The following is a 17,605-nucleotide window of genomic DNA, read 5'->3' as shown; positions in this document are numbered from 1 at the left end:
TTAGGAATGGTTATGGGAGCATCTTAAGAAGATAGAGAGAAATGAGTGAAATAGTATCATCATCTCTGGGAGGAGAAAGGAAATGTAGTGAAGTTAATGATAAAGGTGGCACTTCCATGAAATACGAGAATAGGGGGATCAAAGACCAGACGTCAAGATGTGGTTTCAAAGACTGGATTGAAAGAGAAATGTATGACTGACCAAAGAATGTGGAGAAGGATGGTCAACCAAGGTTTTGGCAATCATAGGTATAAAGGGCAAGCTGAAAGAAAAACTGCAACGAGGAAGATTTAGAACTAACATGAGGAAGATTGATTTTCTCAGAAATGGTAATGGAAATGTGGAATTTATTTGTTCATGAAGCCAGGGATACTGGATCAATTGGAATTATTCAGAGTAAGGATGCTTGCAGGAAAGTGGAACTGAAATACAGATTGGCTGTGTTTCTGGGTGGGTTACTGTTCGGAGGGTTAGTGTGGACTTGTTGGTCTGAAGGGCCTGTTTCCACACTTTAGGGAATCTAATCTAATCAAATGGTAGGATAAGCTTGAGGGGTTACTTTGTCTACTTCTGCCAAGTTGGATAAATTAATTATTACAAATGTTTCAGGCCCAGGAGATTGCGTTGCAGATTACAGAGTCTTGTATAAGACTCTGGTGCAGCCGCATCTGGAGTATTGTGTGCAGTTTTGGTCGTCATACTCTTGGAAGGATGTGGAGGCACTGGAACGGGTGCAGAGGAGGCTGACTAGGATGTTGCCTGGTATGGTAGGAAGATCATATGAGGAAAGGCTGAGGCACTTGGGGTTGTTTTCATTGGAGAAAAGAAGGTTTAGGGGTGACTTGATAGCGGTGTACAAGATGATTAGGGGTTTAGATAGGGTTGACCATGAGAACCTTGTTCCACGTATGGAGTCAGCTATTACGAGGGGTGGTAGGTATAGGACAGATGTTAGGGGTAGATTCTTTACTCAGCGAGTAGTGAGTTCATGGAACGCCCTGCCAGTAGCAGTGGTGGACTCTCCCTCTTTTATGGGCATTTAAACGGGCATTGGATAGGCATATGGAGAATAGTGCTGAAAATGTGTTGCTGGAAAAGCGCAGCACGTCAGGCAGCATCCAAGGAACAGGAGAATCGATGTTTCTGGCATAAGCCCTTCAGGAATGTTCCTTCCTGAAGAAGGGCTTATGCCCGAAACGTCGATTCTCCTGTTCCTTAGATGCTGCCTGACCTGCTGTGCTTTTCCAGCAACACATTTTCAGCTCTGATCTCCAGCATCTGCAGTCCTCACTTTCTCCATATGGAGGATAGTGGGCTAGTGTATGTTAGGTGGGCTTGGATCGGCGCACCATCGAGAGCCAAAGGGCCTGCACTGCGCTGTATTTTTCTATGTTCTAATGTTTACAGTATAGATGGAGATCATTTGACCTGTCATGTCTGCACTGGTCCTATGAAGGATTAATTAAGTTAGTGCCATTAGCTGGCCTTCTTCCTCTTGCCCTTCTTATGTCATTTTTAGATGATAATCCAATTTTTTCATAAATGTCTTGAGTGAACCTGCTTCCACCACACACACTTGTCTACTTTCCAGATCCTTAAGTAGCTTGTACAGACCTCTCATGATTTTTGTGTACCTTTTTATCCAGACTCCATCTAATCTATGTAACTGAAGTTTCTGAATGCTGGTACCATTGCTATTTAGTCCTCCTTCCACCCTCTTTAAGGCTTTCACATCTTTCTTAAAGAGTGACATTCGGAACTGGATACTACTACATTTGGCGCTGAACCAATGTTCCATGCAAGTTTAAGACAACCTAATTTCATTTATAATCTATACGCCTATTAAGAAAGCTCAGGATGCTATGTTATTAACTGCTGTGTTAACCTATCTGGCTATTAGTCACTTCTACAAAAATGCACCCAGGATCCTCTGGTCATGTACTTCCTTAAGAGTTATACTGTTTATATTATCTATCCATGTTCTTCCCACCAAGGTGAATCCTGTCTCAGTTCTGATAGATAAACTTTAACCGGTCTTACTCTAGGATTTTTTTGTTTTACCTCCTGTGGATAATCTCGTCATGGTTAATGATTTCACCCACCTTCTTGCCAGTGGATAATGCACACTGATTTCAATAAAAGTAAATTATTTGAAGCTTGACATGTATTTTACAGAAGTTACTATGGATGTGCAGTAATCATTTAAATTATGGTGATTTAAGAATGTTTGTTTGTAAATCAGGCACTCAGTAATGATTTAGACTATTTCAATAGTTGCTAGAGGATTTTATATTTTTACTTAAGACTTGTTTTTATGTATCTATTTTTGTTCATAGGGAAGTTGTTGAAATGCTACTGAAGAATGAAGCTTCCACTAACATTGCAGATAACAAGGGGTGTTATCCACTTCATCTTGCTGCTTGGAAAGGGGACTCACATATAGTCAGGCTTCTTATTCATCAAGGACCATCCCATGCAAAAGTCAACGAACAGGTCTGAAGTCTAAGAAGGATTAGTGATAAACAGTGTTGGAGGATATATATCTAATATCTCTTAATGATGGCATACATCTTGATTTCACACTTCCTTTTGTTGCAATTCAGGCACTATCAAAAATTCTAGAAAGGGATGGGGACCCGAAAAGTAGATTTTTTTTTTTAGGGATTTATTTTTGTGTGGTCCAAATTCATCTGTTCACAGTTTGCCAGAGTCTATATGATGCTAGGTTTATGTTAATTTCTTGCAGGGAGGTTTTACAGTAATTGCAGTATCAGTAATCAAACTCTAAATGTCTCCCAATTCCCTTTGTGCTTCAGTGCTATTTACAGTAGGCTTCTCCTGTTTCTTGGATTGAATAATAACTTTCGTATGCTTTATAGTAATTTCTTGGATTAAGTACATCCTGAGCAATATCCAACCTACCATCTCAGTTGATAGTAAGACTGGCTCATAAACATGGTAATTTTAATAAGTACCATCAGAGGCCATTGTTCGCTGGCAGCTAATGTTTTCCCAACAATCCTTATGCTGCAGCAGTCTGATCTAACATCAGTCGTCTGAACCTGGTACCAATAAGAATGTGAAGTTGCCACTGAAAGTTTTATCAGGAGCAGTCAACCATTTTGTGACATGTTGCTCTAAACTGCTGAGAGTTAAAAACAAAACATGACTATTTTCAGTTTGTGGACAGTGAATGACTTAACAATTGTTTTTTCCTTCGGAGTTGGATGAAACACAAGGACCTTGACATCTTCAACTTTTGCCATGAAATCTTTCCAAATTCGCCCAATTCCAAGAAATGCTTGTGCATTTTGCAATAGCATAAGACGGATGTTTTCCTCTATGCCAGTTTAACCTTTATATTACTTGGTACATAGCTGAAAAGTGGCAGTACTGAATTTTCCCATAACAAACAAAAAATGCTCTCAATACTTGGCAGGTCAGGTAGTATCTGTGGAGAGAGAAACTGACGGCCTGAAGTATCATCTACTGAAAATAAGTATGTCTCACTGTTTGGGGGCAATGAATAATAATTCCTGTTGGGTTTCCTTACAAGGTTTTAAACTTTGTGGTGACTCATGCCACTGCTGTTTTAATTTAAATATTGAGTGCATCAAAATTATTTGTCCCAAAATAGAGTCATTGAGATGTACAGCATGGAAACCGACCCTTTTGGTCCAACTCGTCCATGCCAACCAGATATCCCAACCTAATCTAGTCACACCTGCCAGCGCCCAGCCCATATCGCTCCAAACCCTTCCTATTCATATACCCATCCAAATGTCTCTTAAATGTTGCAATTGTACCAGCCTCCACCACTTCCTCTGGTAGCTCAGTCCATACATGTACCACCCACTGTGTGAAAACGTTGCCCCTTAGGTCTCTTTTATATCTTTCCCATCTCACCCTAAACCTATGCCCTATAGTTCTGGACTCCCCCACCTCAGGGAAAAGACTGTCTATTTATCCTATCCATGCCCCTCATAATTTTGTAAACCTCTATAAGGTCACCCCTCAACCTCCAACACTCCAGGGAAAATAGCCCCAGCCTGTTCAGCTTCTCCCTATAGCTCAAATCCTCCAAGCCTGGCAACATCCTTGTAAATTTTTCTGAACCCTTTCAAGTTTCACGACATCTTTCCGATAGGAAGGAGACCAGAATTGCACGCAATGTTCCAATAGTGGCTTGACCAATGTCCTGTACAGCCGCAACATGACCTCCCAACTCCTGTACTCAATATTCTGACTGATAAGGGAAAGCATACCAAACGCCGCCATCACTATCCTATCTACCTGCAACTCCACTTTCAAGGAGCTATGAACGTGCACTCCAAGGTCTCTTTGTTCAGCAACACTCCCTAGGACCTTACCATTAAGTGTATAAGTCCTGCTAAGATTTGCCTACCAAAATGCAGCATCTCACATTTATCTGAATTAAACTCCATCTGTCACTTCTCCGCCCATTGGCCCATCTGATCAAGATCCTGTTGTAATCTGAGGTAACCTTCTTCGCTGTCCACGACATCTCCAATTTTGGTGTCATTTGCAAACTTACTAACTATACCTCTTATGCTCACATCCAAATCATTTATATAAATGACGAAAAGTAGAGGACCCAGCACTGAATCTTGTGGCATTCCACTGGTCACAGGCCTCTGAAAAACAACCCTCCACCACCACCTTCTGTCTTTTACCTTTGAGCCAGTTTTGCATTCAAATGGCTAGTTCTCCCTGTATTCTGTGAGATCAAACCTTGCTAACTAGTCTCCCATGTGGAATCTTGTTGAGCGCCTTACTGAAGTCCATAGAGATCACATCTACTGCTCTGCCGTCATCAATCTTCTTTGCTACTTCTTCAAAAAACTCAATCAAGTTTGCGAGACAACATTTCCCACACACAAAGCCATGTTGACTATCCCTAATCAGTCTTTGCCTTTCCAAATACATGTACAGCCTGTCCTTCAGGATTCCCTCCAACAACTTGCCCACCATCAATGTCAGTCTCACTGGTCTAGAGTTTTCTGGCTTGTCCTTATCACCCTTCTTAAACAGTGGCACCACATTAGCCAATCTTCAGTGTTCCAGCACCTCACCTGTGACTATCGATGATACAAATATCTCGGCAAGAGGCCCAGCAATCACTTCCCTAACTTCCCACAGAGTCCACAGTACACGTGATCAGGTCCTCGTTTAGTATCTCCCCCATTTTCTGCAGCTCCACACAAAGTCCCCTAACACAATTGATCTCTTGGAACCCGACATACTCTTGGTTGCATTAGAGCCAGTCTCAATACCAGAAACTTGGCTGTTCGTGCTAGGTTCCCCTATGAATCGATCACACCCTACATTTTCCAAAACTGCATACTTGTTTGAAATGGGGATAGCCACAGAAGACTCCTACACTAGCTGCCTACCTCTCTTAACTTTACTGGAGTTAACTCATCAATGTGACTGTATCTGAGACTTCCCCCTTCCTATAACTGCCATCCTTCACATACCGTTGATGTTGCAAATTCCTCATTGCTTCTAACTGTTTCTCCAAATGATCCATTCGATCCAATAGGATTCACAACCAACAGCACTTATTGCAGGTATAATTCGCAGTAACCCTTCAACTCTCTTTAAATTCCCACATCTGACAAGAAGCGCATAACACTCTACTAAAGGCCATTTTTGCTCCTTCACAATCTACAGGCCCAGAAAATAATAGTCTTATTCCTCTATAAAACACTGCCCCAGGTTAAATTAGTAGTTATGGCTTCTGTTTTAAGTTTAATCAAGAGGCATATCTCCAAATAGTATAATCATGAAAGAACCCACCCTTCTCACTATTGCAGACTTTCTGTAGGCCACACTTAAAACAATTCACTTATCTGTTGTTGTGGTTCTGTTCGCCGAGCTGGGAATTTGTGTTGCAGACGTTTCGTCCCCTGTCTAGGTGACATCCTCAGTGCTTGGAAGCCTCCTGTGAAGCGCTTCTGTGATCTTTCCTCCGGCATTTGTAGTGGTTTGAATCTGCTACTTCCGCTTGTCAGTTCCAGCTGTCCGCTGCAGTGGTCGGTATATTGGGTCCAGGTCGATGTGGTTATTGATTGAATCCTAATGGTTTGAATGACTACATTTTTCTTTTGTTTGAAATTTACAAGCTAGAAATTAGACATTAAGAGTTTACTTGTAATCAAAGTGATCTGTCTGTTTTTTTTCCTGGGAGAATGGACTTTAATTGAATTTCTGTAGGTGAAAATCATTGGTTCCATTGTGTTAATATGTCCATGTACAGGGCACCCTTGATTATCCAAACAACATGGGTGGGGGGAGTATTTTGTTTGGATAATCAAATGTTCAGATAATTGAATTTTTGGATAACACAGTTCACCCATGCATTAGGACCTTGGGATATTGTTTGGATAATCCAAAATTAGAATGTTCAAAGTTCAGGTAATTGAGGTTGTACTGTACTGGTTTTAAAATCACAATAATAAAACAAAGAATTGCAGATGCTGGAGATCTGAAACAAAAACAGAAATCGCCGGAGAAACGTAAGAGTCCGGTGATTCTTCATCAGAGCTCATGACTCTTCTGATGAAGAGTCACCGGGCTTGAAACAATAACTCTGTTTTTTTTTCCCACAGATCCTGCCAGACTTGCTGACTTTCTCAGCAATTTCTATTTTTGTATTATATCATTATACATCAGTATGTAGACTAAAAAATATAGACTTGTAGTTTGCTTTGATACAAACATTGCAGAGTGACATATGTGTGCACAACAGCACTTGGGATTCTCAGCACATTTAACATCAGTCCAGTGTAATATTTTTAGAAGTTAATTGCTTAGTTTTCCTTTTGCACATTATGTAGTGCTGCATCTGGGAATGTGGAATATGTTTTCCACAATGTCTACCCTCTGATTACATGAAGATTCCTGTCAGATGTTATAAACTTCCTTGTGTCTATCCCATCTGTGGACCTGAATCCTTAACACTGTTGGATACACCTTAAAACCTAAGAATTCTTCTTTGTTGTTTAACAGGGGCATATTAGAATCATGAAACTTTGCATCAATTTCTATTTTTAGATGTGTTTCATTTGAAAAAAAAAGAAATTTGCATGGATTTTGGGGTTCATCAGAGTTTAACATTAAAATGAAGTTGAAATTGTACATACTGAATCATAAGGCTTGAAATTGAAGAACACTGACCCCAGACCTTTGTCGATGTTCATTTTGAACCTAGCAGCACCCCGCCCCAAAACAAACAGACACGCATGTGTGGTAGCAGCTGAAGTATTAATTTCAATTTGAATTACTTTTGATGTATTGTGTGTAAGATGCACAATTAGGTAGTGTGTAGTTCCCATGAGATGAGGTAAATATACCTACAAAGTTAATTACCACTGAATAGTTTTATAACCAAGCATAGGATTTTCTTGAGTTAAAAAATATGTTGATATTTTATTAGCAAAAGGGAAATATTTCTAAATTGATAAGGATGAAATTTCATCTTTTTCTCATTGCTTACTGAAAGAATTGACAAAAATTAATTCTGCAGTTACATTTTGCTATTAAACAAGTTTTATTGAAGCATGGATTATCAAGAGGTTTGGCCATAAGTACATGATAATATTGATTATAACGTAAATTTAAATTATTTTTGTTGATGAACAAAACAGAAATCCTTCGATTTCCCATTAGTACCAAAATTGCACTATCCATTATTGCCATTTACCCTATCTTCAATTGTCCACATATTCTGGATATTGTCTCAGCATTAAGACTTTGACCAAACTTGATTTTGCTCTGACCGGAATCATCCAGTTCCAGTCTTCCATAGATTTTCTTTGATTTTGCCATTTGTTAGTGCTACTTCACCTATCAATGAACACTTATCTGCTGTGTTTCTTAACTGCAGTACATTAAATTTAACAGATTATTTGTGCAATTAAAAAAAAATAATAACTATGTCAAGTTTCAGAAAATTTAAAAAATATCAAAAGCTTGCTGTGAGAATATCTTTGGGGAATTTGTAATCGCTGAGCAAAAGCCTCTTTTAAATTGAATTCGCTTACTTTTCAATTGATTTTGAGTTTAACAGCTGATTGAAGAAGTGATTTTTACTGTGTGGAAAAAGCAAGTTAATATAGAAAAAAAAAGTCCAAAGCTAGAGTTCAAGGGTGTTTTCATTGCTTAATCATAACTGCAATCTTGTCTAAAACCTAAAATTTGTAATAAATTATGCCTAAATTGTTTGATGTTGGATAATCATTTCTATAGACTGCTTTCATCCCCTGAAATGCACCCTCCAATTTCATTTTTACAATGGTGCGCGCCAGCCTGTTCTCAAAATTGCCATCTTAATAACTTTTGGATCAATTTGACAGCTTAATTATCAATGAGACCTTTTGTTTAAAAAAAAAAGTCATACTAGTCATCAGATAATGGTTCATTTGATGCATTTCTAAAGATGAGCGACATGCTTTAAAAGCCGATTATTTTGTGAAAATCGGAAAAAATGTAGGTCATTGTAAGAGTAAAAAATAGAGAAACTATTGTGCAGGCAAAACAGTGGAAATGCCTACTCTTTCAAATACTCACTGATTTGCTTACATCTTTATCAGGTATAATAAAAATCATTTAAACAAAACCATAGTGCTCAACTGGCATTTTATGCAACAGTGCAGCGTGCTGATGACTTTGCCACACCAAGTGCTGTATGTGCTGTGCATGCATGTAGTTTCCTTTGTTTGTTGCTTTGTCGTCTTTATAAACATGCTTTGCTACTTTGCAAATCAGGGAATTGGGAGGGGAAGAAATCAGATGAATCCAATATTTTTCAGGTCAAGTTTGAACCTCAATTGGGATTTTTACCTTAATCTGTTTAGCCAATCCAGTTAGAAAAGCTTATGGAGTGTAAATTGATTTTGTTTAGTTCCAGAAGTGTATTCTATTTTAAAAAAATCTATGTAGCAGTTTTGCAATTCTTTTAGGTATGGTAAACTAGTAAGCTTGCAAGATAATCTTCTTTCACTTGGGAAGTTGGTCTTCCCTCGGTGTTTTGATATTGGTGGTTGAGAAAAATGAGAAAAGTAAGCTGTATTTTTCATCTCAGGAATGTGAATTAGAGGCACCAGCAGCTCATTTAAGTGTAGATGCTTCATTTTTTTAAAAATTAAGCCTGTGTTAATGCAAAAAAAATCGCTATCCTGATGCAGAAGCAGTTTCTTTCATTATTTTGTTTACCTAACGGAACAGTGGCCTTACTCCTAAGCATTGTAACTGAAATGCTCTTGTTAATGTGGGAACTGGAATAGTTCTGATTACTTAGAGTTCTGGGACCAATCTGTGGGGAAAACATTTTGTGATGTACTGTTCTCATTTTTGATAACATGTATGTATTCCTGGTTTTGTTTTATTTTTGTTCCAACTATTTTTCACATTTTTAATAGAAGCATTTTAAATTGAGTTTGCTTTAAGTACTATTTAAATACTGAATATCTGCAACCTTTTAACTTGTCATTACATTTTATCATAGTGCATTCATCTTTATTTTCTCCGAATATAATCTTATTTCATCATTTGCATTTTCTTTCCTTCCCTCATAGAATGCTATTGAGAGCAAAGACCTCAAAAAGTATGGCCCTTTTGACCCTTATATCAATGCCAAGGTGTGTAGACTGATGTTGCTGTTTCACATCTCCTTATTTTAGTAACCCCACATTCAGTTGAATTTTCCTGTCATCTGTGTTACTGTCTCTGTTTTATGCCTAGTATTTTTTTGGTCATGTTCATGTCCTATTTGTTGTCAGCTTGAGTTTGAAACAATTCTAGGATTTTTTTGTTTAAGATTACAAATGTGTGTTCACAGAAGCCACTGATTTGCAATAGTGCAAATTCAGATTCCTTTAAATGATTGTGGACTTATTTCAGTTTGAATGCAAACACCACTCTTTATTCTACAAATAACAGATTAATGTCACAGCAGCTGTGGAGATGAGCCAGCATATACTAACTGACTAATATAATGTGCTATGTCAACAGTAACAGTAAGTCAAATTATATAGGTTGATTCATAACTGTGTTCTTCAGCTGATTTTAAAGTTTCATTAATTGTTAGTTTGTAATGAAGTCGACAACCAATATTGAATGACATTAATAATTTTTGGCAGTGAACATACAATCCAAGCTACAATTTGTCTTTCTCAAAATGTTTTTCCTCCACATTTTGCACTACTTAAAAGTTGAGTGGCTGGTTGAGAAACTTCCCACATGGCTTCCATTGTGGGAAAGGAGAAGAGGCTTGAGATATTGTAAGATGATCTTGCCTATTATATCACTCCCTTTGAAGGATTTCCTCAATTATTGGATTCTCTGCTCTGATCCTCTTCCTGCAACTCGAAATAATTCTTTTAAAATCTCCTTCACTTATGAATGCAATCAAATATATTTAATGTCATAATGTGGGTAATCTCTAATAATTTCAAAATCTTGGCTCTGTGCTCTCCTTCTGTTCGTGCAAAGGTTGACAGTATAACCTGCTCAGATATGTTAGGACACAACGCAGACGCAAGTGAGACTTGAACATGGACTTTCTGGACCAGAAGTAGGGGCACTACGACTGCACACACAAATCACCCTGACTCAAGGAGTGCATTATTACTGAAGACCCTGTCCAATTATTGCTCGTTTTAAAGCAGAATGTTGCTACATGTCATCCATCATCATTGCTACTGTGATGCTGGAGATCATCGACAGCTTCACATATCGAGGTTCCACAAACATCAGTTTGCGGCATGAAATCAGCACACTTTGTAAAAATTGCACCTGTTACATCCAAGTTGACTAAACATGTGAAGCAACAGTGTCATAATTGAGATCATCAAATTGAGTCTACGAAACCTGCATCCTCAATGCGTTGCTGTACAGTGCTCAAATCTGGACAACATATGCCACTCAAGAGAAAAAGCTTAAGGTTTCTACCTTCACTATCGCAGGCATATCCTTACAATCTCAAAAGCGAAATACTACAGATGCTGGATATCTGTTAGAAGCATCAAATGTTGAAGATACTCAGCAGGTCAACAACTAGTTCTGAAGTACTGTCATACCAGATTCGAACGTCCATTCTGTTTATACATCCACAAATACTGTCAGATGTGCTTATATTCTCCAGCATTCTGTGTTTCTGACAGATATCCCTCCATCTCATGCCAGGGCAAGTTCTTGAAGAATGCTAATTCCATCAACATTCCTCATTGTTAAGCCAATGACACCTGAACTGGCAAGCATCATCCCTCCAAAGACTTGCTGAATGGTGATTTGGCCAATGGAGATTAACCCTCATGACCCCCTTTAGTTATACCTATAAAACAATATGATGTAGGAGCAAAAGTAGGTCATTCAGCCCATCAAGTCTGCTCTGACATTCGATGAGATCATGGTCTGATCTGATAACCTGGTAACTATTTGGTAATCTACAACTCCACTTGGCTGCCTTAACCCCATAACCCTTGATTCGCTAATTGATTAAAAATCTGTCTATCCCAGCCTTGACTATGCTTACTCCAACTGTGAACCTGTATATGGAATATAAGGCAGATATTGAAAGTGAAAACTGGGAGACGTTTTCTCGTTTCTATGAAGTGTTGAGTCTGACTTTTTTGAAGGGTGTTGGAAGATAGAAAAATACAGCACAGCCCTCTAAACCTGTGCCAGTGCATCTCTTCTATCCAAATCTGCCACCCCTTTTCTAAGGATCTGTATCCCTTTGCTCCCTGCCCATTCATGTATCTGTCTAGATACATCTTAAATTACTCTATTGTTCCCACCTCCGCTGGCAGTGCATTCCAGGCACCCATCACCCTCTGCATTGAAGAATCATTCCATGTATATCTCCCTTAAATTTTTCCTCTTTCATTTTGAACTTATCACCCCTAGTAAATGAGTCTTCCACCCTGTCTACACTTCTCGTGATTTTATAGGCCTCAATCAAGTACCCCCTCAACCTCATTATTTCCAATGAAAATAATCCTAATCTACTTAGCCTCTTCTCACAACTAGCACCCTCCATACTAGGCAACATCCTGGTGAAACTCCTCTGCACCCTCTCCAAAGCATCCACATCCTTTTGGTAATATGGCAACCTGAACTATACGCAGTATTCCAAATGTGGCCAAACCAACGACTTATACAACTGTAACATGATCTGCCAACTCTTGTACTCAATACCCCGTCCGACCACTCTATTGACCTGTGTTCCCATCTTCAGGGAATAATGGACTGGAACACCCAGATCTCTCTGTACATCAATTTTCCCCAGGACTTTTCTATTTACTGTATAGTTTGCTCTGGAATTGCATTTTCCAAAATGCATCACCTCACATTTGTCGGGATTGAACTCCATCTGGCATTTCTCTGCCCAACTCCAATCAATCTATATTGTGCTGTATTCTCTGACAATGCCCTTCACTATCTGCTACTCCACCAATCTTAGGTGTAAGCAAAAATAAAATGTTCAGCTAGCTGAGGAGGCCAAGAGTAAGCAGTGATTTGTGGATTATACACTTTCTCGGTGTCCTGTCGTTGTCAGCATATGTAACACTGTATACCATATTGATTTGGAGCTCCTGAACTGCAGTTGATACAGCTTAACATGGAATAGACCACCATGGTGCAAACCATGCCATAGGAAATGGAAGGTTTCCACAAATACACACAAATACTGGAGTCTGTTGTTTCCCCGCCCCACCCCTCCCCCTATCCTGCCATGAACGCAGATGAACTGAAATGTACAATTTTATTTGAAAAATAGTCCCAGCTGTGTTATGTTTAGTATTGAATGGATTTGATTTCATTTTTGACTCAGTGTTAAAACACCTCAGCATTATGGATGCTATTTGCTAATTTTTGGCAGCCACACCATGGATAAAATGTTCTTAAAATCCATGTAAACAAGCATTAGGTCCAAGCTTAGCCAATTGTAGTAATTCTTGCCATTGCTGTGTATGAGAACCTTTTATTAAAAAAATAACTGGCTGGTTTTCGTATTATCAAGAATTTTTAATTGGCTTGTATCCCTATTGTGATGAGTTTCCCGGTATGCTGCCTTGTGTCTTTGAGTGAAGTTATTATTTTAGCATTTAATCTACAATACCTAATTTCCTCCACTCAGCCATTACCTTGTGCCTTTATAACAAGGGAATTTGAGTGTAGGACTAAAGATGTCTTGCTACATCTGAATAAAATCTTTGTTGGTCCTCAATAAAAACAAAGTGCTGGTGAAACTCAGCAGGTCTGGCACTATCTGTGCAGAGAGAAATGGTGTGAATGTGTCAAATTAAGGAGGACTGAGTTGCCAAACCTGTTGAGTTTCGCCAATACTTCTATTTTTATTTTCGATTGCCAACAACCACAGTCTCTAGCTTTTGCTTGGTGAAACTTCGCATGGAATATTGTGTACAGTTCTAGTCCCCTTAGCGAAGGAGGAATACATATGCTTGAGAAGAAGTGCAATAGATATCAGATTAATAACTGTGGCATTGGATCCGTCTTCTAAGGAGAGGTTGAGGAAATTAGGTTTGTATTTCCAGAGTTCTGAAAAGTGAAGGGTGATCTCATTGAAACTTAGAACAGTGTGTGATAGGGTGGCAACGGACAAGATGATTCTAGTGAGTCTAAAAACTGGAAATAAAATGCCTAGGTAAGGGTTGACCATTTAAGATTGAAATAAGGTGAAACATCTTTGGTCAGTGCGGTGAATCTTAAGAATCCTCTACTTTAAAGGACTATAAAAGCTCTGTCATGGAACATGATTGTGACCGAACTTGGTAGATTTTTGGGGACTAATGACATCAAGGGATATGTAGACAATATGCAGAATTGATGTTGAGGCAGGTGATCGGTGATCTGATTGAATGGCATGTACATTTGATCGGCTATTTAGCAGCTTCCTGTTCCTCGTTCATTATAAGCAAACTTTTAGAACAGCTGTATAAATTTTGTGAAGCTGACCAATCCATTCAGCTTATCTTTGCCAATACAAATAATGAAAATTATACTTTTGCACGTCATTGAATTACCTTGTTAGATGAAGTAGTTGCTAACTATTGAACTGTATGCTAAATAAATTTAGTATTTTTCTGTCCCACCTTTTGTCAGCATTTTCCCACAGATGGAGAAAGCCTATATGTTTACCCGTACTAAATATGCATAACATGGAACATTCTGAAGCAGTGGATGTGAATTGTCTATTGATTACTGTCCGAGACTAATACATGTCTCACTGTTCGCAATCTTTAAGAGTGCACTGAAAGCTTGCTGACATTTTTTTTAAAATTTGCACATTTTGACTATGCTTTGCTTAAAAACCCAGCATTCAAATATGACTTTATCCTAAAATTCATTTTGTGGAATCCTGTTCAAAACGTCCTGTGATTATCATATTTAGATCTAGGAATACATTTTCTGCCTTTTTTCTTTGATGCAGAATCAGTCTTTGTGCCATGAAGGTTCTTGAAGCTTTCTAGTAAAACAAAAATTGTATATTTGTTGTTCGATATATCACACTCCTGCTGTAATTGACAGGCATAGGATACAATAAGATAACTTGCCTACAGCTGACTAGCACTTACACAAATGTATTCAATTTCTTTGACTAAAATAATCCCTTTTGGAATATATAGAAAATGTGCCTTTTCTTAAAGTAGTAGTATTAATAAAAATAATAAATTAATGACTTAAAAAGGTGAGTTCCAAAAAGCCAGGTCATGTTCACTTTTAGCCTCAGAGCAATTGAACTTTGACCTTATCTGTACAGTCCTAATATGACTTGCAAAATTGAGTAAACAATGTAAACAACATAAAGTGTGATTCTGATTTTCTGGCCAGTGGTAAAGCAGGGGCATTTGCCATCGCATCAAAATAAATGTTGGAGACATTAAGTGATTTGTCTGCCAGGAATTTCATCTCACTCACCGCACCCCCTCCCCCCTCCCCACCTCCACCTCCCCCTCCTCAGTGCTGTGATCTTTAATCTTGTGCAGTAACCTTTGGTACCATGCTTTATCAATGCCATTCGGGAACTAAATGCACTGCATGTCCTGGTCTCCTTTATCTATCTTGCTTATTATATCTTCAAAGAACTCTAACAGACATGTCGAACTCGGACAATGGGATTCAGTGCAGCATGATAATTGAAGAGGTGTGAAGGTCGAGATAGACTTTGAAGCAAGTATTTGTGATGGTGATTTTGAAGGAAGGATAAATGCTGGGTGCTGGAAGGATGTTCAATTAACAAAAATCTCTAGGGCAAGGTTGTGTAACAGAGCAGTTGGGATCAGAGATCAATAGTTTACCGAATATTTGGAATAGCTGAATTAGCAATAAAAATACAAAAAAAACTTTACGTACAAGATATGATTTAGTAAACCTTGTTTAGGACATGTACAAGCGTATAAAACTTCTGGCCAAGGATGTCCGTTTGAACAATTGCAAATTTTCATTTGTTGACACTTGGCACTGCTACTGACTTTTAACCGTCTGAGGGATTTTTTTTCCCTAGAAGTGGTTCAAGATAAATTTAGCAAAGCTGTGTTTTAACTTTTGTATTTTGGTTGATGACTAAATGTTAATAAGTGAGTTTGTTGTTTTACAAAGCATGCCTGAGGTGACACTGGCTGCATTTATTTATTACTTCATGCCTACTGGGAGATTTTCACATTATGATTACTTGAATATAGGAAGGGGAAAGTTGTATGAAGTGAACTTTAACTGCCTTTTGCACCTAAGGAATTACCCACTGAAGTCCATATTAAAAACTTGCAATAAAATAATTAAATGTCTGTTTAAATAGAGAATACAAAATGAGGTCTAACTCATTCATTATATTCCCTAAATATCAAAGACACAGAAAATTGGTCAGTCTGTAGTTTTCTGTTCTATGATCTTCACCCTGTTTCATGAATAAACACACTAATAATTGCACATTCATAATGACTCAGAATTACAAAGCAGCTTCTAATGTGTTAATTCAAAAATAAAGAAGTTACTTTTTTTGAAATGGTCCCAGGAATGAAAAGCATAACATATGAGGAACATTTGAGGACTTTGGGTCTATACTCGATGACTATTGGGGGTGGGGGAGGGGGAGAATCGGTGAGGATCTATTTGAATACTGAATGGCCTGAACAGACTATATGTTGAGAAGGTGTTTCCATTGGTAGGAGGGACTAGAACCTGAGTCACAGCCTTATAGTAAAGGGAAGACCTTTCAGAATGGAGAGAAGGAGAAAATTATTCGGCCAGAGAGTAGTGAATCTATTCTATTCATTGCCACAGAAGGCTGTGGAAGCCAGATTATTTAGTATATTTAAGATTGAGTTAGATAGGATCTTGATTATCAAGGGGATCAAGGGTTATGGGGAGAAAGTACGAGAATGGGATTGAGAAACTTATCAGCCATGATAATGGAATGGCAGCAGAGACTCAATGGGCTGAATGGCCTAATTTCTGCTCCTATGTCTTATGGTCTTATAGAAATACACATTCTGAATTTGGTTAGCTAGTGTTACAGAAAATGACATGCAGTCTTGCATTCTGAGACCAAAAAAAATGTATACTGATTTTTTTACCACCACAGAATACATCAAACTCCTATTAATGTCAATACATGTGAAAAATTGCCTTTGACTCCCAGTTTATTGAATGGTAATGTTACATAACTGTTGTACATTACTTTTACTTTGGATCAATTACTTGGTTCAATTCTTTGCTATCTAATAATTGCCATTTATCACTGGAACTACCTTCTATTCTGGCTCCCACACTGTTATCTACCCTATGTGGTACACCTCGGTAAAATCATTTGAAAACACACGTTTAGCTTTCACATGCAAGCTAAGGACAGCCAGCTCTATTGCATTACTGTTCTGCCTTTGTTACTTTACTGTTGGTTTAACTATCAGATTGTTTCTCCAACATCTAGTACGAGATGAACGCTACGTTTTTCCCCATGGTTGGAAGACAAACAACCATGGACTTTGGACCATGCCAGAAACTCTGTTCCCTTCCTACCAACTCCATGCCTCCCCTTAGCTGAGGCTGAGTCAGAGTGCTCACAATTTTGATGTTATGTGATAGTGAGATGAACTTCTAACCACCTATTCATGCCATTACTGGCTCGTTCCCAGCTTTAATTCATTGCTGTTGAAACCCTCATCCTGGTTTCAACTCTTCACTCATTCTGGGTGTTGATTATTTCACCCAGGTCTTGCCTGACCTTTCATATACTACACTCTCTAAGCTTGAGGACATCCAAAATCCCGCCCATGTTCTTTTGCGCTAAGCCACACTTTCTCTTTGTCACTGTACTTACTGATCTACTTCTGCTCTTTGTTAAACAGCACCTTGCTTTAAAAATTTCCATCCTAATTTTCAAGTTCTCCCATGTTCTGCCCTTGTACTCTATACCTATGGCTTCCTTGATATTAGCTTTCATCTGATTTTGTTGTCTTGCGAATTCTTGATTTTAATTCCTGCAACATTGGTGGCCCTCCATTTAGCTACGTTGAAGCACTGGAACTCTATTTCTGAACCCCTCCATCTCTATCTTTGT

General features: G+C 38.4%; 1 protein-coding gene across 11 annotated transcripts in view; it reads left to right on the top strand.

The window, feature by feature from the left end:
• Nucleotides 1–17,605, top strand: part of LOC122563265 (ankyrin repeat and SAM domain-containing protein 1A-like) — a 355,050-nt gene that overhangs the window by 95,061 nt on the left and 242,384 nt on the right. For 8 of the 11 annotated variants that reach the window (XR_006315548.1, XM_043716916.1, XM_043716914.1 and 5 more), the window contains exons 3-4: nt 2,337–2,493; nt 9,600–9,662. Coding sequence is in view for 10 of the 11 variants with exons in the window: in XM_043716916.1 (XP_043572851.1) it covers nt 2,337–2,493; nt 9,600–9,662 (220 nt within the window). In the remaining variant the exon portion in view is untranslated. The remainder of the gene's footprint in view (nt 1–2,336; nt 2,494–9,599; nt 9,663–17,605) is intronic. The other 3 variants (XM_043716918.1, XM_043716919.1, XM_043716912.1) reach the window with 1 other exon arrangement.

The sequence above is a fragment of the Chiloscyllium plagiosum genome, chromosome 26, assembly GCF_004010195.1.
Source record: "Chiloscyllium plagiosum isolate BGI_BamShark_2017 chromosome 26, ASM401019v2, whole genome shotgun sequence".
NCBI classification, from domain to species: Eukaryota; Metazoa; Chordata; class Chondrichthyes; order Orectolobiformes; family Hemiscylliidae; genus Chiloscyllium; species Chiloscyllium plagiosum.
This window is presented reverse-complemented; position numbering and strand designations above follow the sequence as displayed.